Source organism: Sebastes fasciatus, chromosome 4 (assembly GCF_043250625.1).
Source record: "Sebastes fasciatus isolate fSebFas1 chromosome 4, fSebFas1.pri, whole genome shotgun sequence".
Lineage (NCBI taxonomy): Eukaryota > Metazoa > Chordata > Actinopteri > Perciformes > Sebastidae > Sebastes > Sebastes fasciatus.
Window position 1 is genome coordinate 30,514,467 of NC_133798.1, and position 23,965 is coordinate 30,538,431.

Consider the following 23,965-nt stretch of genomic DNA (forward strand, 5'->3'; position numbering starts at 1 on the left):
ACGCAGATACGGGTCTACAGTACGGTCACCCATCACATAGTTTCATCCTTAAGTGTTTCAAAACTGTTTCAAAACGGCAGAAATATCAGGAGCTGGTTAAATAATCAATCAAACAATGACGCTGATCATTTGATGTGTGATATGGGGACAGGAAGAATATTTGTTTGACAAATTAAAAGTGCTTTGAAAATGTCCAAATTTTTCTAAGGTCAATAAGGCATCATAACAGGGTGATCAGGAAGTCATTGATGCGTCACTGTCGTAGATCAACAACACTGAGGAAACCGTTTTGTGATATGAAGCAACACTGGCAGAAATGTATGCACAAACCGGTCCCCACAGTAGACATTTCATTATAGTGAGACCATTTTCTGAAACTTGACCTCACTGTATAAAATTACCTTTGGTGACCTCTAGGATAATCACAGCCTCATGAAACTTTACAGCCACAAACTACAGACCTAGAGCATTCAGAGGATGTATGGCTTTCTTAGATAGATTGACAATAAAGGGGTTTCTGAGCAGTTTACACAACACAAGTGCTCTCCAGCTAATCGACGAAAAAGGCAATTCTTGCAGAAATCTCCAAATGTCAAAAGTTTTTGACACCAAATCACAGCATGGCTTTTTCTATGGTGTTCCCTCAAGGTCTTGGTGTCCTAATGTGGTATTTTGGTGAGATTATTGATAATTTTTCATCAAGTCTCAAGTGGCAAAAATTGCTGCAACAACTTATGAGACATAATAGAGCATAGGGATGGTCATCATATACTTCTATCATGATGTTCTAAGCCCTTATACACTTTTATAATCTATTTTAATTCATTAATTTGTGTTTATGTCTGATTAATGACTAAAACAACTTGACAAAGTGCAGAGCTTCATCTCAAAATAATCTTCAGGTTTTACATTTTTCCTATGATGTACACCACTTCTATGTGACATTTACTATTGGCCTGCTATCTCCCCCTAAAGAACCCCTGTACCCCCCTAAAAAAGACAAAAACAGGTCTATTGTGGGTCTCAGAGGGTTACTTATGAACTGTTTCATATGTGCCGTATATGAATATTCATCTGCTCTGTCAAATTGTAAATAAAACAAACCATGATAAAAATGCAATAAAAATAATATATATATATATATCAACTAACAACTGACTGAATGTGGAGTCCAGGCCGGACGTCAGGACAGCGATCAGATAATGATCAGAGTGAAGACACAGTTCCCTCTGACACATGAAGCAGCAAAAACTCAGAGACGTGGAGAAGTTTAGAAACCGAGAACAGTCCTTCAGAAGAGAGCAGCAGGTAAGAACTGATGACATGTTGTCAAAATATGGAAATTACGCAAAACTGATTAAAATATTTATTTCATTCACTGAATCTGGTACAATAATGTATATTATATAAATAATATGGCGTCAATCATCTGAACATTTGAACAATTTGTCTTTTGGAGTTTTTGCTAATTTTGTAGCGACAGTTAACTGTGAGATTGATTTAGTGTAAATCTTACAGACTGATTTTGAAATTTAAGATAATCTGTGATCTGCATGGAGATTGTCAGGTGAAAACTTTGTCCCTGCAAAATGTTAAGTCCTTGAAAAATAAGAAATAAACACCGTATGTTCATTAAATCTTTAGCTACATATATTTTTGTCTTTATTTAGTCAAGTTTTAATTTGGTGTCAAAAAGTGTTCCAAGTATATACAGAATCATTTTATACATACAAACAAATACAAATCACACTAAATTAATTAACAACATTCACACACAGCACAATAACATGATGATACAGTTCTGTATGCAGCTGAATCATCTGTCATTAGTATATTTGTTTGGGAAAAATGCTCATTGATCAACATAGGGAGCTATTTCTAATCTGTTGTCCCTGGTCAGATGTTGAAAAAGGAACAATTAAATAGATTAAACAATAGTCTTGTTTTAATATGTCTTATAAATTGTTTAACCCTACAAATCTAAGCAAAACAAGATAATCAACAAATTAGAATTCAAACATTTGAATCCAGTACGGATGATATTTTATTGCTGATCAACAAGCCTTCTGGACTCAGTAAACTAAATTATTACAGGTTTGTTACCGACTATAATGTACTGCTTAACTGTAAATGTATGACATCCGTACAACAATCAGTATGTGCTGACAGCTACGAAGACAAAAAACAACCTGTGTCCAAATTCTGACAGAATCTGAAATTTAGGACCAAATGCTCACAATGTGATTGCTGCTACGACACACGACCACAAACCAAACCAAGGCGTCACATTGGGTTAGATAAAAACACGCAGATACCATGGGCATGTATTTATTGATAAAAACATTCTTGTCATTGTAGTCATAGACTGTATATAAGAAGTGGATGTAGTCACCGTGACTTCACCCATTGCTTTATTAAAAAAGTGTAGCTGCAGACAATGTTTATTGATGTTTAAGTAGGAAGACTAAACTTAAATTTATACGATGTTTTCTCAATTGGCGGCTCTTGCATGTAAGTTAGTGCAGAGTCTGTACTGGCGTAGACTTGATGTCGGAGGGTTTTATTGTCCACTTCCTCTCCACACTAACAGGTTTGGGATGGCAAAGCCTCCATGAACGTGGATAGGACGAGAGTGTCAGGGATTGAACTGGGGCTGAATCTTATTTGTTGTCTTTCCTTCTTTGTCCAGAGCCATCGCGATGGCCTCGTCCTTCCTGCCCTGCGTCGCCCTCTGCATTATTGGATCCATCACCACTGTCCTCGCACTCCCGCCTACTGAGCCGCCACTGATCCACGACCACCCCTTTCTGGCCATCTGGAACGCCCCCACCGACCAATGCCGACAACTCGACATCCCTCTGGACACCGCGGCCTTCCAGGCGGTGACCACACCCGCTGCAGTGCCCGGTCAGTTCCTCACCATCTTCTACGAGGACCGCCTCGGCCTCTACCCTAAAGTCGACACCACCCGACGCAAGCTCCAAAGAGGCGGAGTGCCCCAAAACGGCAACCTGACGGAGCACCTGGCCAAAGCCCAAAGTCAAATTGATAACTACATCTCCCAGGATTCCTCTCCTGGGCTGGCTGTCATCGACTGGGAGTCCTGGCGCCCACTGTGGGACCAGAACTGGGGATCAAAACGTATTTATAAGAAGCTGTCCATCACTCACGCCCTGGAGATGGCCCCGTTTTTGTCATCGAAGAAAATTTCCAAACTGGCAAAGAGCCAGTTCCAGCACGCCGGGCGGCGCTTCATGGAGAAGACCATCGGCCTCGGCATCGGCGAGCGTCCGAGCCGCCGCTGGGGCTTCTACCTGTTCCCCGACTGCTTCAACTATGGCTGGGAGAAGCCCAACTACACGGGGAAGTGCTCCGAAAAGACCCAGAAGCAGAACAACCAGATGCTGTGGCTGTGGAAGCGCAGCACCGCCCTCTTCCCTTCCGTCTACCTCCACCAGACCCTGAGGAACTCCCCCATGGCCACGCTCTACGTCCGCAACCGTGTCCAGGAGGCGCTGAGGGTGGCCGCTCTGCCTAATCGTCCATACACCATGCCGGTCTATGTGTACTCCAGGCCACTGTACCGGGACCAGACCCAGACGTTCCAGAGCCAGGTGATTACTTAAAACTAGCTCAAGTCACTTATACACTGACCTCAGGTTGGTAATGCAGTTGTCAGCAAGCACTGTGTGATGATTTGTCCATGTTGATGAGACACACCAACCCGACATCAAAGAACTAGCAGCGACGAAGGCCGACCGTTGAGTCGCCTCATGTCGCCTTTGTCTTTGCCAAAAACTTGCACTCAAACGCACTGCAAAGACTACAGCCGACGGCCAACTACCACATACGTTCTGTACCTGTGTGAGATGAAACAAATAGATTTATATTCGTCTTTCAAAAAGGGAAACCGGAAGACCAATGACGGTGGATATACAAGCCGTTGTTATGATACGTACATTAAACAAAGTGTCGTTTGCAAATGAAAAGAGTCTAAAAACAGATCATTAGGAGTGTAAAGTATTTGTTTATTAAGTTTGTTAATTAAATCTCCTGTGTGGTTTGTCCTCTTTCAGGCGGACTTGGTGAGCACTGTAGGAGAGTCTGCAGCTCTGGGAGCTTCAGGGGTCGTAATGTGGGGAGGAACCAAAGACTACAACAACGCGGTAAACAAACTGGTTGGAATGGTCTGCTTAAGGTCAAATATGCCAATATGTGTGATTTAAAACTGGCTGTAATCATATAGGACAGTCTATAGCTAGCTTTGAATGTGAGATAAAGGAAATCAAATGAGCAAGAGACGTGGAAACTTCAACAGAACCAGAAGGCAGAAAAGTCAGAAATCAGCTACTCGGAAACTAGAGTAATAGACCTTTAAAAATATGTGAGAAAGCTACCCCAGACCTAAAACTTTTGGCCTAATCCACATATGGAGTACCGAATCTTCTCAAGATTGAGGCGGGTAGCGTAGCCTCCTTCCATTTAAGTAAAATATTGCTAGGAGAGAGGCAAAGGCAATTTGTGAGTGTTCTTAGTACAAAACTTCTGTTTTCACGAACAGTGTTTCCTTGCTGAGCTGCCTGCAGTGGAGGGATAATAAGACAAATGTTGTATGTAAATTGCTGAGATGAAGCGCAGGGAAGCGGGAAATTATCACAATCTTGAAGCCATGAGAACATACTGTATGTGTAATACTCTTCACAGGTCTAAAAAGGGGAACACCGATGACCAGATCTTAATCAGCAAATTATTAACCTGCCTTTGTTTCCTGTTTTAGAAGGAACTGACAGCCGTGACGCTGCACTGTTTGTTATCTCAACTGGCATATGTGAAAGAACTCGCAAACTGCTTTTGTGTGTGATCTTAATTGTTATTAATTGTGGTATACTGTATATGGTGAACTTGACTTTTAAAGGTCCCATATTGTAAAAAGTGACATTTTCATGGCTTTTATATAATGCAGGTTTAAGTTCTATATAAATACAGTGAGAGTATCGAAACGCTTAATCCACACAGAAATACACACAGCCCGTATTCAGAAACTGAGCTTTTGAAACAAGCTGTCAGGATTTCTGTCCATTTGTGATGTCACAAATCTACAATATTTAGACAATTTCAAAGTTTTAAACATAAACTTTCTAAATGGGTCCCAGTTTATTTCCTGTTGCAGTGTATGTGAATGACATCAGCTGACAGGACATAAACATGGACCCAAGCTGTTGCCTAGCAACGCAATTCTGTTGCAATTCCATTGAAATGTACTAAAACGGAGCGTTTCAGACAGAGAGTAAATACAGGTATATTCAAGCAGACAGTATGAGGAAAACCAAGTTTTTTTTAAACATTAAAGTATGTAAACATGTTCTAGTAGAAACCCAAAATACAAGTAAGAACCTGAAAATGAGCATGATATTGGACCTTTAAACTACTTAGTTTGTAGCTATGCTAGTGGAAAGGGCGACCTCGGCCTGTCTGCTGGTCGGTCAGCCGGCCAATCACTCCACCATTTAGGTGCAGACTGAAATAACTCAACTATTGGATGGAGTGTCGTGACATTTTGTACAGACAGTTGAGTTCCCCAGAGAATCATACCGACTTTGGTGATGCTCTGACAATTTCTCTAACGCCACCAGCAGGTTGACATTTGTGAAGAGTGAAATTTCTTCACAACTACTGGATAGATTGTCATGAAATTTGATGCATATAATCAAGTTGATATATATTTTTCTAACTCAGAAACACAGTTGACTAAAATTCAGCATTTAATGCTAAATTCGATACAATGTGGGGGGTGTCCACCATGAGACTTCATTTCAGAAAAAATATGTACCGTAAATGGCGAGAGACAAATATTTTTTTGATCCCGTTTGAATTGCGCCATGAATCACACATAATGTTTGTCAATTTAAAAGATAATTTTGCAAGTGAAGAAAGCCTCACTTGGTTGTAAAACTGTTGAAGTATCAGACTGTGAAAATAGGTAATTTGAAAGACAACACACCCAAAAGTGTGGTAGTGATGTCTCTCTCTCTGAAGCTACGATGCCTGTGTGTTTCCTACTGGGATGAACTCACACCAGCAACGGGTCGGATCCTTCTTTCTAAAACACATCAGGTGAAATAACATTTCAGTTGTGCGTGGAACATAGCTAAGTTAGCTAGCTAGCTAGTGTTGGTGGCGTATATTGTGCGAGACGAGTGATGTAATTCACTAATGTGTAATTCATGCCACGATTAAAACAGTATCAACACATTATTTGTCTCTCGCCGTTAACTACCGTACATATTTTTCCCGAAATGGAGGTCCGGACGCCGGAAGGGGGGGAACTTTGCCTCTCTTTACCTGAGTCTCACCTATAAAACCCATCCCCTCCCTTTAGGCTGCCTGTCAGTCTCTGTCCGAGTACCTGACGTCCACCTTCAACCCGTACATTGCCAACGTGACTGCGGCCGCCATGCTCTGCAGCGAGGTCTTGTGCCAGGGGAAGGGCCGCTGCGTCAGGAAGAACTACGACTCCGCCCACTACCTGCACTTGAACCCCGCCCACTTCAGCATCGTGCGGGCTGACAGGAAGTACGTGGCCATTGGTCTCCCATCCGACGACGACCTAAAAGCCTGGGCCGGAAACTTCACCTGTCAGTGCTACGCGGGGGGGAGCTGTTCACCCAAGCTGTTCTATCCGAACAAAATCAAGCTCATCTGGGTGTAACCTGTTCTCCTGCTGATCCACAGATTTCAATACGTAGTCATTAAAACTACTGTCTGATGGAATTATGCCCTCATCAGCAATCTGCATTCATTTAAACATTTAATGTGGAAAAAATTATACATTTTTGCAAGTTACATAATTAAATGTGTCAGTCTTTCTCACGTCAGACACAATACTGATTTATTTGAATTGGAAAAACCAAAAGCTACCTTAATAAATGCTTTTCTGAAAACAATTTCTTTGCATTCTTTTGGTTTCATTGATGTTTCTTTTGGTTTTGTTGACGTTCTACACTCAACGGAAGAGCAAAGACCGAGAAACACAAAGTGATCTCACAGAAATACGTGAAAGGACCATGATCTCTTAAGAGCGCATTACGTGGTGGCGGCACGTGATGTGTTGAAATTACGTGCCACCACCACAGCAACAATTTATGTTTAGGTAACAAAATTACTTTGTTAGGTTTAGGAAAGAGAAGATCATGGTTTGGGTTAAAACAAGTATGTTTGTTACGTAACTTACCTTACATTTTACGTAATTTAAAATAAGTCCATGTTGACTTCTAGTTTATCACGGGACACGAACACCGGTCTCCTGAATGAAAGTACTGCGTTTGACGTATCCATCCACCCCGACCTCCTTCCTATGTGGGCTTTGTTAAAACTGGGGCTGTCAAAGTTAACGCGCTAATAACGCGTAAATGCAAATTCATTTTAACGCCACTAATTCATTTAACACATTAACACAATCAATTTTCTGGAGGTTGTTACAGGCATATGAAACTAAAAAATCTAAGGAATCCATTGGTACCAACCATATCACACTAGCTTGTTGCGAAGGAGGTTAAATAGTGCTCCAAACTTGCACTAAATTAGGGCCGAGGAAAAAACTGTCAAGGCCATTTTAAAAGGTGTCCATGACTGTCCGGGTCAAAACACCCATATGTCTGGGGCACAGAAGAGTCCGAATCAAGTCCGAGTAAAAAATGGCCACGAGTCATAGACAAGTCAAAGCAGTAAAATCAATGTTTTTTTATTATTTTGTAGTTCTGTAAGAATAATAGATCTTTCTTACCGCAGATATTTTGACTTTTGAAAAAACCTCAGACAAAAGGAATAAGCAATAAGCGATGGATCATTTCCATTTAGGTGTGTCAGTAAGACATCATGAAAACATCATGCACAATATCAACGCACTGGTGCCTGAATAAAGTGCAGTCATTATGATGCTATTATTTATGTCTGAAGTGAAAATATCTGTCGTTTAAATTCCTGCTCGTCTGTGAGAAACAATGAAGAGCTTTAGGGTAAGGTGGGGTCTAGAATCGGTCAAAAAGCTTTGCAGTATTAGCCAGTATGACGATGATTCATTGTTGGCTGGACCGCGGAGGACCAGCCCTACAAACGCAAAAGTCTGTCACCGAGTGAGTGAGTGAGTGAGTGAGTGAGTGAGTTAGTGATGAAGTTAAAGGATTGGTCAGCCGACTGTTGGAGTTTCCTCATTGGTCATTGCTCTTTCAAAATGAAAAGGCGGAGAACAGTTCTGTGTTTACGTTTTCTGGGGAGCGTGTCAGCGGTTCAATGTATCATTACATAGAGCTGTTGTTGTGCATGTGCTATTGTTTATGTTCGTCGGCGGCGAGCTGTATTCACATATAGCGCCATTGAACTGACTATCTAGCAAGTCACACGTCGCTACTGCGGTATGAACCCAAAATAAACAGACTGTGCTGTGATTTAATTCCAATAAACGGATCAAAATTATGCCGAAATAACGACATTATGATGTTGATTTGTAAAAAGACCGAATTCATGCTTTGTCAGGTCTGTCCGCAAGATGACAAGCAAACAAATGTTAAAATGCTTCTTTTCTGAATGGAGTATAGTATGTACGTATATATGGTTACACACCACTTATATGATGAATACTTTTGATACACATGCTTTAATAAAAAACTGAAATACTTTAAACATTGCATATGTCATGCTAATACCTTTTGACCTCCTATAAGATAGTATGACTAGTAAATGTAACCATTTACTATTACTGAATGTCATTTGCTTCATTATAAGTTGTCTTTCAATCAAATATAAGATATAAGAAAAGAGGCTGCTGAGTTTTCATACCTCAACAACTACTGTCTTTTGTCTTCATATTAAAACACATAAATCGTACCTGAAGTCAGGACAAGTGGTGCCTTATCACTGCTGTCATATGAGAAACATTCCAACTGCATGTTTAAACTTGAACTGAAGGTTCATTTTATCTGCTGGACTGAAAAAGAAAAGAAATATGTGGGTCACACCAAAACATCAGTCTACTGTAGGAAACTGGGGGAGAAATGGAGCCCTGAAACCGACAAACTATAGTAAAAAAATGTCACTTCAAAAATTAAAGCGATCAGTACTCAAGGACACATTGTTGTGATCAATATAAATATGTAATGTTTGTGAATACAGCAGGAAAACTGGCTGAGATTTACAATTATGATCAGCTGACAAACACAAATGGTTGTTTTTCAGGTAACAGCTGAACAGCTGGCTCAAAGCTTAGGCTCCTTCAGCTGCTCAATTCTGCAGGAAATAAACTTCAACCAACGTAGAATGTTTATTTTTAAAACCATATTCATCTATTTTCAATGCAACTCATTCATAACGTAAAAAATGGAGAGATATGAGCTTGATATGTATAGCAACAAAACATTCTACTTGTCAGAATGCAACATTTAAATGTACATTTGTAAAAAAACATCTAACAGTGACATTCATTTTAAGGCCTGCTGCTGATTTCCTTCTTTGCTAGATCTGGGACTTCACAAGCGTCTTTCTCGGTTCCCTGATGTTGAACCAGGTAAGCTGTAGAACAGGTGTGAGGCATAGACTGTATCAGGGTCTGAAATGAACTATTTTCACTTACAGTAGGGCTGCATGATTATGGTCAAAATGATAATCACGATTGTTTTGTTCAATATTGAGATAATAATTATTTATCATGACTATGCATTGATTTTATGGACGAAATATTTGTTATTGCACTTTCACATTTAAATAAACAGCTCCCTGCTCTCACTTCCATGTTGTGCTACATTCCTGCAAATGTACAAATCTTTGCATCAAAATAAGACTTAAAATAAGGTTCTTCTTCACCTGAATTCAGTGCATTTTGGTTTTTGGTTTGGATATTTTGAGATATTGTGGTTAGTCGTGTCTTTCTCGACAAACAGCTACTGTGGTGCTAACGTAGCAACTAGGCAGCTCGCGCTAACAAGCCGTGCTTAGCTCGCGATTGGCTTGGGCGGGTGCGTGGGCTGGACTTCGACACAACGACTCCAGCCCCCAGACAAAAACGGAAATAGCTAAGAAGTGAAAGTCAATTAGTCGTTCATTGCAACATCAGTGAAAAAAAGTGCCATACAAAAGTAAAACATGTTCATTTAGTTAGCGAAAAGCTGAGGCTGAGCACAACAGGAACTCATTCTGACCTCCTAATTTTTCTAATTTGTGTTTCTGTCTCCTTTTCCTCACAGATTACAGTTTCAAAAATGAACAAACTCAAGCTGCCCAATTACCAACATTTCTTCTCCATCTTCATCACCATGTTGGCCCTGATGTGGTCCGGATGGGCCCTGAAGATGGACCAGAAGACGGACCTGTTTACGGACCCTCCCCTCTCTCCCGGCCACCCTTTCCTGTTAATTTGGAACGCCCCGACTGAGCTCTGCGAAATCCACCACAAATTGCCACTCGACCTCTCCCACTTCCACATCATTAGCAGCACGATGAAGCGGGAGACCAACCAGACCGTCAGCCTATTCTACATCAACCGCTTCGGCAGATTCCCTTACTATGAACATGGCACCAACAAAGAACATAACGGCGGCCTGCCGCAGCTGTTAAAGGTGGCGGATCACCACTATGATGCCGATTACTTCATCAAAAAATACATCCCTGTCAACCAGGAGGGCCTAGCTGTGCTTGACTTTGAGGAGTGGAGGCCACTGTGGGTCCGAAACTGGGGCAATAAAAGAATCTACAGAGATAAATCCATCGAACTGGTCATGAAGAGAAACGCGTCGTTGTCCCCTGCGGAGACGACGGCCCTTGCGATAGAGGAGTTCGAAGTTGCAGGCCAAAGGTACTTTATCGATTCCCTCCGCATCGGGAAGAAGCTGAGGCCCAACAGACTCTGGGGCTACTACCTGTTCCCCGATTGCTACAATTACGGCTTCAACAAGAACTTTGCCAAATTCACCGGAGAGTGTCCCGACCGCGAGAAGTTAAGGAACGACAGACTGATGTGGCTCTGGAGAGAGTGCACGGCACTCTATCCATCCCTCTACCTGGAGCTGAAACTCAATAACACGGAGCAGGCCCTGTGGTTCATCCGGCATCGTATGCAGGAGACCATAAGGGTGTCGAAGCTCGTCGACGAATCCTACTCCATCCCCATCCACGCCTACATCCGCCCTGTGTACAAGAATAGCGTCAACAACTACATGTCAGAGGTCAGACACACCTGTCATCGCTCAAAAAGACACACCTTTATGTCACCTTTAGACACAATGTATGTTATATACTATACATGTGTATGTCAAATACTGGTCTCTAGGGGTGGAACGGTTCACAAAATTCACGGTTCGGTTCATTCCACTGTTTTCGGTTCAGTTCGGTTCGGTTCATTTATGTTACAGCGAGGAGGTCATGTTCTGATTTCAACATGCTTTTCATTTATTTGGCAAAAATAAGTTAACAAATGTTTGACTTAACAAAAGTATGGCTTACATAAGGAACATAAACACTTCTTCATTGTCAAATCTTAATTGAAAGAATAGGTCTTCTACAGTAATTAGTGAAAACAAAAAATGCAGCTTTTTTATTTTCATATAAATATGATGTTATTATAGACTAAGGCCATCAACATAAATTGAAGCATAAGCTCAACCAGAACTATACTAAAAAAACAAAAAGAACAGTTTAACACATGTCTCAATTCCCTGATTATCAGCTCTTAATTGAAAGATTAGTTTTTCCACTCAAAAAGTGCAGTATTTGGAAAGGAATACAGTTGGATTTCTGTGCCACTGTGTTATTTAGAAATAATGAATACATATAAAACACATTACAGGGATTGTGCTGCTGGAATTACTGTGTTGCTTAAGTGTATAGCGCGGCTCAAGTAACGTTACGTTAATCATATGCTGAAATCCAGCGTCCTACACGACTGCGCAGGGCTGCATATCTTTCACTATAAACCTCCCAATGCTTTAGTTAGGTTTTCTGCCCAGTCTGCATGTAGAGGCTGTTTAAATGCTGCGGGGAGAAGGAGTTGCTCTTTCTGGCGTCTGCTGCTTTCCTAATGTAGCGCTTGAGGCATATAGACCCTTTTTCTGTTAGTAAACATGATGATGTATTTTGTGGGCGGAGCGTTAAGTAGAGGCTAAAGATTCTCTGAACACGTTAGTTAATGCTGGCTAGCAAATATTGTGGGCTTGTTTTTTTAACAATGGCTTAAGAAACTCACGCTTCCACCATGGATGTAGTCCACTATTCCACCGTTGTCTTCCGGCAACACGTCACTTTGCTAGATTTCACAACGAGACTTCTCCTTGAGCGAGACTTTCTCCATAATGTCACACACTTATAATAATATTTAGAGATAGGATTACTACAGTACTTTGTAATCCTATGACTGTGTTTACTACTTTGTAAAGTACTTCTTTGGGAAACAAATGCAAAAATTCACGAGAGTTTCTAAAAAACTCTCTTGGAAAACACTTCTTAAGATCTTAAGATCAATGTTATCAAGAAATCGGGTCATTATTGTTGAAAAAAAAGTGCTTATTTTTCTGTGAAAATTCAAAAAACGAAACAGAAAAAATTAGCCGTCTTAAAGGTTTGCAGTTTTCATACGTTGGTTACTTTTGATTTTGCTGTTCAATTATGAACACAACAGTGGAAGTCCTGCCCTTTTCTGATTGGCTGGCTGTCATTTTTTTTGCAGGAGGATCTGGTGAAAACCATCGGAGAAGCTGCTGCTCTCGGCGCCGCCAGCGTCATTTCCTGGGGAGACATGAGCCTCGTTAGAAGACCGGTATAAAGTAGCATCACTCAGGGGTTTTCTGGGAACTTATTTGCAACTTAACCGCTAATTGACTTAATATCGCTGCAGGAGACGTGCACAGCTGCTCGAGATTACCTGAGAGACGTCATGAACCCGTACATCCTTAACGTCACCACGGCAACGCAACTCTGCAGCAAGGCGCTCTGCCAGGGCCGAGGTCGCTGCATGAGGAAGAACCTAACAACAGACGTCTACCTCCACCTCGACTCGCGCAACTACCTGATCGAGAGGCAAAACATAGGCGGCCCGCTGACTGTGAGTGGCAGCCTATCGCAGGATGACGTCAACGAGTTCGACCTCAATTTCAACTGCATGTGCTACAGCAAGGGGCCGTGTCGATCGGTTATGCTTTTAAACAAAACCGCCCCCACGAAGAGTGGAGGTGCTCACGGGCCCCAGCCCCTCCTGCTGATGATGAGACTGATCTGTCTGATGTATGTTGTGATGTGGAAGTAAAGTAATAACACAAAGCTGACACAGGACGTGTGATTGAAGGCAAATAAAGGACACTACTACTATTATTGCAGCCTGTTAGTTGGTTTGTTATTTCTGACTGTCTTTACCTGCATTTTTCATGAATTTCTTTATTGACTTTCTCCAAATCGCTCAGCCTCATTCACACAACTTCCTTTTTGACTATGCTTGTTTTAAACTAAAACAAAGTTTATAAGATCATTATTATTAATAATATAAAGTCTCAACATAAGGTTTTGGCACATCCCTTTAAAGCAGCAGTAAGCAAGATGGGAGCCCGGTCAGTGTATGGATATTAAAAAACTAAAAATGAGGGTCAAAAAGGGATGAACTAGACTTAAAAATCGGGTTGATTTTCATTTTCTATTTCTAAAAACAATATATAAGATAATATAATATTTTTCCTATTAACAATTCACCAAAATTATGCAAACATAGAGACCAATGTTATGTGTCCAGCACGGAGGACAGCTCGTTTTGATTAAAATTAGGTTGTAGCTTGTTGTCTACCTCACTACGGTTAGAAAGAGCCCCTCGTTTATGTTTTAACAACGTTTAAGTTATGAGTTATTGATCCGGGAAGTTCAAATCTGTCAATATCTTTCCAACTTTACCGAAGTTAGTTTTTCTGCAGTCGTGTCTTCTTCCCTGAGACAAACTCTGTTATCGTTTAAAAAAACTCTGCACTGATCCATGTCTATCGCCTTCAGTTACACAGCAGCACCGTACTCTTTTTTTCTCTCATACACAGCCCCGTCCTCATACGCACTCTTACTTTGTTGTCAATGGCAACTTCCGGTTGCAGAATATGAAAAAAATGGCGTTTGTTTTTGTTTCTGTCTTCCAGTGATTTTATTATTTGTTTTTAGAAATAGAAAATGAAAATCAACCCGTTTTTTTAAGTTTAGTTCATCCCTTTTTGACCCTGATAAAGAAAAACACCTTGTATTCCAATTTTATTTTTTGTATTTCAAAACGAAAAACAAATAATCACTCATTTTTTGTTTTTCAATATCCGTTTGTGAAAGGAAAATCGAATGACCAAAAGATACACTGACCGAGCACACTTGAATTACAACATGCTGAAAGGTTATTATGGAATTTTTGCCCAATGATGCCAAAAAACATTCTGCCTACCCCAGCTTTAACATGAAATAAAAAAAAAATTGTGATTTCCATTAAACACATTTTCAATTTATTTAACTACATGTAGCCATTCCACCCTCTATGTACTGTATGTAGATGGGCCCCTGAGTTCTTACCCCAATTAACTCTGTTTTATTCTGAAGACGCCATTAAGACAGCAAAAGGGAGAGCACAAGGAAAGAATAAACAAACAGCAACGGAAAAAATACAACAAGTAGAGTGAGGACAGGATGAAGGGAGCCATTGAAGAGTATAAGGGAGATAGTGGAGGCAGGGAGCACACTCAAGGTTCTTGGCCAGGGCCTGAAATGTGCCATAATCAACTCAATTCATTGTTTACCTTACAGGGACTATTTGTAACTTTCAGAAATGCTTCTTAACAGCGACACCTGTGGCCGTGAAATCAACGAAAGTCAGCGTCGGGCTCGCGCTCGCTCGCTCTTGCTCGCTCTTGCTCGCTCTCAATATACCTGAACGAGCATCGCTCAAAACAGCGAAGCGACACACGTCAGCTAAAACCACAATATCACTTTATATTTCAGCTGCTTGGCAGTAATGTTAGCTGACCAGACGAAGGTCTCTCCATGAACATGATTTAGATCTGATCCTAGTGTTGGCTTGTCCTTCCTAAGTGCAGGCTGAGGCAGCGGGGCTCTCCAGCGTGTCTCCCTGCTCTCTCCGCCCGCAGCCGGAGAGAGCAGAGGAGACACCGGCACCCGGTCGGTAACGAGGAGAAAACGTAAATCTCTGTAGAGCTCCGTCACTTCACAAGACACGGGAAACCTCTGTTGGTCTGGAGGAGCTGCAGCATTTATTTCTGCACAAACGTCCCCTGTACATTCACTAGATATTCTCAGAGCTAAACTAACTCTTCTGCAATGTGTAGTGAACGCGCGTTCACGTCTAGAACAGAACAAACAGTCCCTTTAAAGGGACTATTTGTAACTTTGTACGCGCATAAATGTAGCAGGTCGTCACACATGCGCGCTCGCCTATGCGCGTTCGCGTGTAGCCGCTGTACCCTCCTCCTCTGCCTGCTCGCCTTCACTCAGACAGAGCGCGCGTTCTCAGCTCGCTCCACCTCTAGACGTGAACGCGCGCTCACCCCACACTGCAGAAGAGTTAGTTTAGCTCTGAGAATATCTAGTGGACGTTTGTGCAGAAATAAATGCTGCAGCTCCTTCAGACCAACAGAGGTTTCCCGTGTCTTGTGAAGTGACGGAGCTCCTCAGCGAGTAACGTAATCGTCTCGTTACCGACCGGGTGCCGGTGTCTCCCTGCTCTCTCCGGCTGCGGGCGGAGAGAGCAGGGAGACACGCTGGAGAGCCCCGCTGCCTCAGCCTGCACTTAGGCAGGAAAAGCCAACACTAGGATCAGATCTAAATCATGTTCATGGAGAGACCTTCGTCTGGTCAGCTAACATTACTGCCAAGCAGCTGAAATATAAAGTGATATTGTGGTTTTAGCTGACGTGTGTTGCCTCACTGTTTTGAGCGATGCTTGTTCAGGTATATTTAGAGCGAGCAAGCGCGAGCCCGACGCTGACTTTCGTTGATTTCACGGCCACAGGTGGCGCTGTTAAAAAGCATTTCTGAAAGTTACAAATAGTCCCTTTAAGCATTGTTGTTTTACCTCAATTAAATGTATTCAATGAAGTTTTGGGGAGAGAATTAAGGGAGGGAGTGGGTTGTTGTGACCTTGAGGAAAGGCAGCTTTATAATGTATGAATTGTGGATGGATTTTTAAACCTTCATTAATAAAGTTTAACAGAAATGAACATGGAGTCTTAGTTCTTACGGATGAACAGAAAAAGTAAAATGTGCATGTGAAATTATATCAAAGTATGAATTAAATTGTGCAATAAATATGCTCACACTAGCCTAAATAAGTGATGAAGATGTGCTGTCCCAATCACCCAAATGTTACCTAAAAAAAAAGGTCAGTTTACACAAAAGGGTATGCCATGTCTTCTTGGAATATGATATAACCTTCTTTCCTCCTCTAATGGATAGGTAACATCTTCTAAATGTATCATGTGTTGGGCATTTGTTTTTATCTTTTGGCAAGAAAGCTTACACAAGAAGGAAATTCCAAAACTGTCCCAATCACCCTTTATTCTTAATTCTTTAATTCCAGTGTGCCTAGAAGCACAAGGCAAAGCCTTGTGCTTCTAGGCACACTGGTCTATTATTCGACGGGCTCATTTTTAATATTCTGACTTTTCCGCCTAAAACTTTGCGCGCTACTCCTCCCACAGCGTTGCCAGCACATTTACAAAAAATACATCAAAACGTGCGGAATGAGCGGGAATCATGTGCTTATGACCTGGCTAAGAGATTCGCGCAGTGGATACCGAGAAAATCGCGCGATTATTTGCTCCATAGGAATGCTTTGAAAATCAACGTGAAGAGTGCTCAAAAACACTCCTCTTTGGGGCCATACAGAGTCGCCATACTTTAACGTAGAAACGGGATTAAAAGTTTAAACGGGTCACGAGACTTGGGACTTTATTTGGCCAAAAGGACATTTTTTGATAGCTGGCACGGTTTTCACGAAATCGCAGTTTCCGTTTTGTGAAATTTTCAGACCGCTTCAGATTTTATAATGGGTGTGTATTGCGTGGGTCGTTAAGGGCTAGAGCACGTGACATCATCGCTAGAGTGCGGGAAAGCTTTGAAATCTTTTGAAAATTTTCCGAACAAATTGCTCTGTAGCCCACAATTGTCACTCTTCATAGATAATGTTTTCATCAGATTGTAGGTATTTTTGTGCCGGTTGCAGTCATGTACCTATGGAATCAGTCTGACTTACATATTTGGCTATACATGCCTGGAAGTGACAGCAACTCCAGGCTGAGCTCCCATAGGGGCCCATATAAAATTTCAAAGAATTTTTTGGATCAGAGAAAAAAGTTACTACTTTATGAAACTGCCGCCGAGGTCACATTTTTGACACTACAGACCCAAATGTCGCACCATTTGTTCATCAGAGACTCCTAACTGGTCTCATGAACAATCTAAGCGATAGGAGTCACGGTTTCTGTCGTAGAAGGACTTTCGTGACATGTACATCTCTAGTTAACTCCTATTATAAACTGCCCCACTGCAGCAGTGGCCAATCACCATGGCAACTTTTGATTGCTGCTAGACAGCTGATTCACTTTAGCCAATCAGTGCAGGCTGACTAACACACCCACACACACACAACCCGTCATAATAAAAGCACCATAGAGTAACTGTATCTTAACAGGAAGCTCACAATGACACTTGCTTTACAAAATAAAAGCCCTCAACTCTCATTGTATGACAACAGGAAACTAGGGATTCACCTAGTTTTTCAAAATAAAAGCCCCTAACTCTTTCTGTATGTTAACAAGAAACTGTGTTGTTTTTTACAAAATCAGTCTGACCTGTTTTAAGATGCTTTCTGCCCCCCCAGCACCAGGCACACTGGTCAACATTTCTTGCGAAATTTTCTAGTTCACCCTACTATCCAACCACTCACTAATTAACCACTCACCACTCACTAATTAACCACTCACTAATTAACGAGCGGCCTCATACAGGTTACATCACAGGTAGCAATTATCTATGACTCTCCAAAACATGTCCTCTGGCAGATTCTCTAACTGACAATCTCAGACATAAATACAAACTTTTCCTGTACGACTTCTGAATTGCACCCTCAAGAGCTACTGTTACCCCATCACCTCGTTTAGCACGGAGACGGAAGTTGCCATAGGAATGAATGAACTTCCAGTTCCGGTTGATACACTGAGCTCTGTGGAAACGACAAGGAAAAGCCAATTAAATCTGATTAGAAAAATAAAAATCATCACCTCCTCCTCATGCTGGTCACCAACCTGGTCACACGTTGCTGTGGGATGGCGTTCCATTCCTCAACCAGGATTCATTGCAGGTCAGCCTAACACTCACTCTAACATGTACAGCACGCCCAAGCTGATCCTACAAGTGTTGAATTGGGTTGAGGTGTGGACTATCGGCAGGCCGTTCCATTCTCTCTACTCCCACATTGTGGAGGTAGTCTGTGATAACCCTGGCTCTGTGGGGGTGAGCGTTGTTTCTTGGAGGATGAAGTTATGTCCCAGATTGTGGAGATATGGGATCGCCACTGGCCGCAGAATCTCATCCCAATATCTCCCTGCATTGAGATGGCCTTCAATGATGACAAGCCTTGTTTTGCCAGTGAGGAAAATCGTAATAAATCATAATATCGAATCGCAATACTTAAAAATCGCAATACATATCGAATCAGCACCCAAGTATCGTATCAAATCGGGAGATAGTTGAATCGTCCCAGCCCTAGTGATGTAGCTGATATATGCACTTGTTAATCTAGCAACAACAGCTAGCGTTAGCATCACATTTGGGGTCCGATTAGTTTATGGATAGTGTAGGCTCGTTGACGTTAGGCCCTTAGACATTCTCTGTCTGGATAGGTTTCTGTTTTGTGGAGTGGACACGGCACTATTTAGGACTACATTGGACCTCATTGACGGAAATGGAACACAGAAACGCAGATAATTTGCACCGGACCCGGTGTGCATAGTTGTCAATGCGGAAAATTCATTTTCAAATTCACTGGTGAGAAACGGCTTAAACGCTTGGCAAGAAAGCAAATAAGCGCATTTCCCAAAATGTTGAACTATTCCTTTAATGGAAACTCAAAAGCAGTTAGGTCTTAAAGCTGCACTAATCAATTTGATCCAAATTTTAACAGCTTGGTTTATTGCTACCATGAACTGAGAACAATAAAGAAAAGAAGCTGCTGAGTTTTCATACCTCAACAACTACTGTCTTTTGTCTTCATATTAAAACACATAAATCGTACCTGAAGTCAGGACATGTGGTGCCTTTTCACTGCTGTCATATGAGAAACGTTCCAACTGCATGTTTAAACTTGAACTGAAGGTTCATTTTATCTGCTGGACTGAAAAAGAAAAGAAATATGTGGGTCACACCAAAACATCAGTCTACTGTAGGAAACTGGGGGAGAAATGGAGCCCTGAAACCGACAAACTATAGTAAAGGGTTACAAGACAAGTAAAAAAATGTCACTTCAAAAATTAAAGCGATCAGTACTCAAGGACACATTGTTGTGATCAATATAAATATGTAATGTTTGTGAATACAGCAGGAAAACTGGCTGAGATTTACAATTATGATCAGCTGACAAACACAAATGGTTGTTTTTCAGGTAACAGCTGAACAGCTGGCTCAAAGCTTAGGCTCCTTCAGCTGCTCAATTCTGCAGGAAATAAACTTCAACCAACGTAGAATGTTTATTTTTAAAACCATATTCATCTATTTTCAATGCAACTCATTCATAACGTAAAAAATGGAGAGATATGAGCTTGATATGTATAGCAACAAAACATTCTACTTGTCAGAATGCAACATTTAAATGTACATTTGTAAAAAAACATCTAACAGTGACATTCATTTTAAGGCCTGCTGCTGATTTCCTTCTTTGCTAGATCTGGGACTTCACAAGCGTCTTTCTCGGTTCCCTGATGTTGAACCAGGTAAGCTGTAGAACAGGTGTGAGGCATAGACTGTATCAGGGTCTGAAATGAACTATTTTCACTTACAGTAGGGCTGCATGATTATGGTCAAAATGATAATCACGATTGTTTTGTTCAATATTGAGATAATAATTATTTATCATGACTATGCATTGATTTTATGGACGAAATATTTGTTATTGCACTTTCACATTTAAATAAACAGCTCCCTGCTCTCACTTCCATGTTGTGCTACATTCCTGCAAATGTACAAATCTTTGCATCAAAATAAGACTTAAAATAAGGTTCTTCTTCACCTGAATTCAGTGCATTTTGGTTTTTGGTTTGGATATTTTGAGATATTGTGGTTAGTCGTGTCTTTCTCGACAAACAGCTACTGTGGTGCTAACGTAGCAACTAGGCAGCTCGCGCTAACAAGCCGTGCTTAGCTCGCGATTGGCTTGGGCGGGTGCGTGGGCTGGACTTCGACACAACGACTCCAGCCCCCAGACAAAAACGGAAATAGCTAAGAAGTGAAAGTCAATTAGTCGTTCATTGCAACATCAGTGAAAAAAAGTGCCATACAAAAGTAAAACATGTTCATTTAGTTAGCGAAAAGCTGAGGCTGAGCACAACAGGAACTCATTCTGACCTCCTAATTTTTCTAATTTGTGTTTCTGTCTCCTTTTCCTCACAGATTACAGTTTCAAAAATGAACAAACTCAAGCTGCCCAATTACCAACATTTCTTCTCCATCTTCATCACCATGTTGGCCCTGATGTGGTCCGGATGGGCCCTGAAGATGGACCAGAAGACGGACCTGTTTACGGACCCTCCCCTCTCTCCCGGCCACCCTTTCCTGTTAATTTGGAACGCCCCGACTGAGCTCTGCGAAATCCACCACAAATTGCCACTCGACCTCTCCCACTTCCACATCATTAGCAGCACGATGAAGCGGGAGACCAACCAGACCGTCAGCCTATTCTACATCAACCGCTTCGGCAGATTCCCTTACTATGAACATGGCACCAACAAAGAACATAACGGCGGCCTGCCGCAGCTGTTAAAGGTGGCGGATCACCACTATGATGCCGATTACTTCATCAAAAAATACATCCCTGTCAACCAGGAGGGCCTAGCTGTGCTTGACTTTGAGGAGTGGAGGCCACTGTGGGTCCGAAACTGGGGCAATAAAAGAATCTACAGAGATAAATCCATCGAACTGGTCATGAAGAGAAACGCGTCGTTGTCCCCTGCGGAGACGACGGCCCTTGCGATAGAGGAGTTCGAAGTTGCAGGCCAAAGGTACTTTATCGATTCCCTCCGCATCGGGAAGAAGCTGAGGCCCAACAGACTCTGGGGCTACTACCTGTTCCCCGATTGCTACAATTACGGCTTCAACAAGAACTTTGCCAAATTCACCGGAGAGTGTCCCGACCGCGAGAAGTTAAGGAACGACAGACTGATGTGGCTCTGGAGAGAGTGCACGGCACTCTATCCATCCCTCTACCTGGAGCTGAAACTCAATAACACGGAGCAGGCCCTGTGGTTCATCCGGCATCGTATGCAGGAGACCATAAGGGTGTCGAAGCTCGTCGACAAATCCTACTCCATCCCCATCCACGCCTACATCCGCCCTGTGTACAAGAATAGCGTCAACAACTACATGTCAGAGGTCAGACACACCTGTCATCGCTCAAAAAGACACACCTTTATGTCACCTTTAGACACAATGTATGTTATATACTATACATGTGTATGTCAAATACTGGTCTCTAGGGGTGGAACGGTTCACAAAATTCACGGTTCGGTTCATTCCACTGTTTTCGGTTCAGTTCGGTTCGGTTCATTTATGTTACAGCGAGGAGGTCATGTTCTGATTTCAACATGCTTTTCATTTATTTGGCAAAAATAAGTTAACAAATGTTTGACTTAACAAAAGTATGGCTTACATAAGGAACATAAACACTTCTTCATTGTCAAATCTTAATTGAAAGAATAGGTCTTCTACAGTAATTAGTGAAAACAAAAAATGCAGCTTTTTTATTTTCATATAAATATGATGTTATTATAGACTAAGGCCATCAACATAAATTGAAGCATAAGCTCAACCAGAACTATACTAAAAAAAAAAAAAGAACAGTTTAACACATGTCTCAATTCCCTGATTATCAGCTCTTAATTGAAAGATTAGTTTTTCCACTCAAAAAGTGCAGTATTTGGAAAGGAATACAGTTGGATTTCTGTGCCACTGTGTTATTTAGAAATAATGAATACATATAAAACACATTACAGGGATTGTGCTGCTGGAATTACTGTGTTGCTTAAGTGTATAGCGCGGCTCAAGTAACGTTACGTTAATCATATGCTGAAATCCAGCGTCCTACACGACTGCGCAGGGCTGCATATCTTTCACTATAAACCTCCCAATGCTTTAGTTAGGTTTTCTGCCCAGTCTGCATGTAGAGGCTGTTTAAATGCTGCGGGGAGAAGGAGTTGCTCTTTCTGGCGTCTGCTGCTTTCCTAATGTAGCGCTTGAGGCATATAGACCCTTTTTCTGTTAGTAAACATGATGATGTATTTTGTGGGCGGAGCGTTAAGTAGAGGCTAAAGATTCTCTGAACACGTTAGTTAATGCTGGCTAGCAAATATTGTGGGCTTGTTTTTTTAACAATGGCTTAAGAAACTCACGCTTCCACCATGGATGTAGTCCACTATTCCACCGTTGTCTTCCGGCAACACGTCACTTTGCTAGATTTCACAACGAGACTTCTCCTTGAGCGAGACTTTCTCCATAATGTCACACACTTATAATAATATTTAGAGATAGGATTACTACAGTACTTTGTAATCCTATGACTGTGTTTACTACTTTGTAAAGTACTTCTTTGGGAAACAAATGCAAAAATTCACGAGAGTTTCTAAAAAACTCTCTTGGAAAACACTTCTTAAGATCTTAAGATCAATGTTATCAAGAAATCGGGTCATTATTGTTGAAAAAAAAGTGCTTATTTTTCTGTGAAAATTCAAAAAACGAAACAGAAAAAATTAGCCGTCTTAAAGGTTTGCAGTTTTCATACGTTGGTTACTTTTGATTTTGCTGTTCAATTATGAACACAACAGTGGAAGTCCTGCCCTTTTCTGATTGGCTGGCTGTCATTTTTTTTGCAGGAGGATCTGGTGAAAACCATCGGAGAAGCTGCTGCTCTCGGCGCCGCCAGCGTCATTTCCTGGGGAGACATGAGCCTCGTTAGAAGACCGGTATAAAGTAGCATCACTCAGGGGTTTTCTGGGAACTTATTTGCAACTTAACCGCTAATTGACTTAATATCGCTGCAGGAGACGTGCACAGCTGCTCGAGATTACCTGAGAGACGTCATGAACCCGTACATCCTTAACGTCACCACGGCAACGCAACTCTGCAGCAAGGCGCTCTGCCAGGGCCGAGGTCGCTGCATGAGGAAGAACCTAACAACAGACGTCTACCTCCACCTCGACTCGCGCAACTACCTGATCGAGAGGCAAAACATAGGCGGCCCGCTGACTGTGAGTGGCAGCCTATCGCAGGATGACGTCAACGAGTTCGACCTCAATTTCAACTGCATGTGCTACAGCAAGGGGCCGTGTCGATCGGTTATGCTTTTAAACAAAACCGCCCCCACGAAGAGTGGAGGTGCTCACGGGCCCCAGCCTCTCCTGCTGATGATGAGACTGATCTGTCTGATGTATGTTGTGATGTGGAAGTAAAGTAATAACACAAAGCTGACACAGGACGTGTGATTGAAGGCAAATAAAGGACACTACTACTATTATTGCAGCCTGTTAGTTGGTTTGTTATTTCTGACTGTCTTTACCTGCATTTTTCATGAATTTCTTTATTGACTTTCTCCAAATCGCTCAGCCTCATTCACACAACTTCCTTTTTGACTATGCTTGTTTTAAACTAAAACAAAGTTTATAAGATCATTATTATTAATAATATAAAGTCTCAA

General features: G+C 41.7%; 3 protein-coding genes and 1 long non-coding RNA gene across 5 annotated transcripts in view; 3 read left to right on the forward strand and 1 right to left on the reverse strand.

Annotated features, from left to right (window-relative positions):
• Nucleotides 1-9,069, reverse strand: part of LOC141766586 (uncharacterized) — a 49,213-nt gene extending 40,144 nt beyond the window's left edge. Inside the window, exon 1 of the long non-coding RNA XR_012593656.1 lies at nucleotides 8,885-9,069. This is a non-coding gene — a long non-coding RNA (uncharacterized LOC141766586). The remainder of the gene's footprint in view (nucleotides 1-8,884) is intronic.
• On the forward strand, nucleotides 1,205-6,941 carry LOC141766585 (hyaluronidase PH-20-like). 2 transcript variants are annotated; one of them, XM_074633549.1, is made up of 4 exons: nucleotides 1,205-1,308; nucleotides 2,690-3,614; nucleotides 4,077-4,166; nucleotides 6,380-6,941. In XM_074633549.1, exons 2-4 carry the CDS (start codon nucleotides 2,700-2,702, stop codon nucleotides 6,707-6,709), a joined length of 1,335 nt encoding a protein of 444 aa, XP_074489650.1. In that variant the 5' UTR covers nucleotides 1,205-1,308; nucleotides 2,690-2,699; the 3' UTR covers nucleotides 6,710-6,941. The 2 variants fall into 2 exon arrangements, with proteins under 2 accessions (XP_074489650.1, XP_074489651.1); XM_074633550.1 differs by lacking the exon at nucleotides 1,205-1,308 and having other exon boundaries at nucleotides 2,439-3,614.
• A 332-nt stretch (nucleotides 9,070-9,401) lies between the features above and the next one.
• On the forward strand, nucleotides 9,402-13,350 carry LOC141766583 (hyaluronidase-5-like). The gene is made up of 4 exons (XM_074633546.1): nucleotides 9,402-9,559; nucleotides 10,236-11,213; nucleotides 12,710-12,799; nucleotides 12,878-13,350. Exons 1-4 carry the CDS (start codon nucleotides 9,548-9,550, stop codon nucleotides 13,283-13,285), a joined length of 1,488 nt encoding a protein of 495 aa, XP_074489647.1. The 5' UTR covers nucleotides 9,402-9,547; the 3' UTR covers nucleotides 13,286-13,350.
• A 6,472-nt stretch (nucleotides 13,351-19,822) lies between these two features.
• On the forward strand, nucleotides 19,823-23,759 carry LOC141766584 (hyaluronidase-5-like). The gene is made up of 4 exons (XM_074633548.1): nucleotides 19,823-19,994; nucleotides 20,671-21,648; nucleotides 23,145-23,234; nucleotides 23,313-23,759. The coding sequence occupies exons 1-4, from the start codon at nucleotides 19,983-19,985 to the stop codon at nucleotides 23,718-23,720; spliced, it is 1,488 nt and encodes a 495-aa protein (XP_074489649.1). The 5' UTR covers nucleotides 19,823-19,982; the 3' UTR covers nucleotides 23,721-23,759.
• Nucleotides 23,760-23,965: the final 206 nt, after the last annotated feature.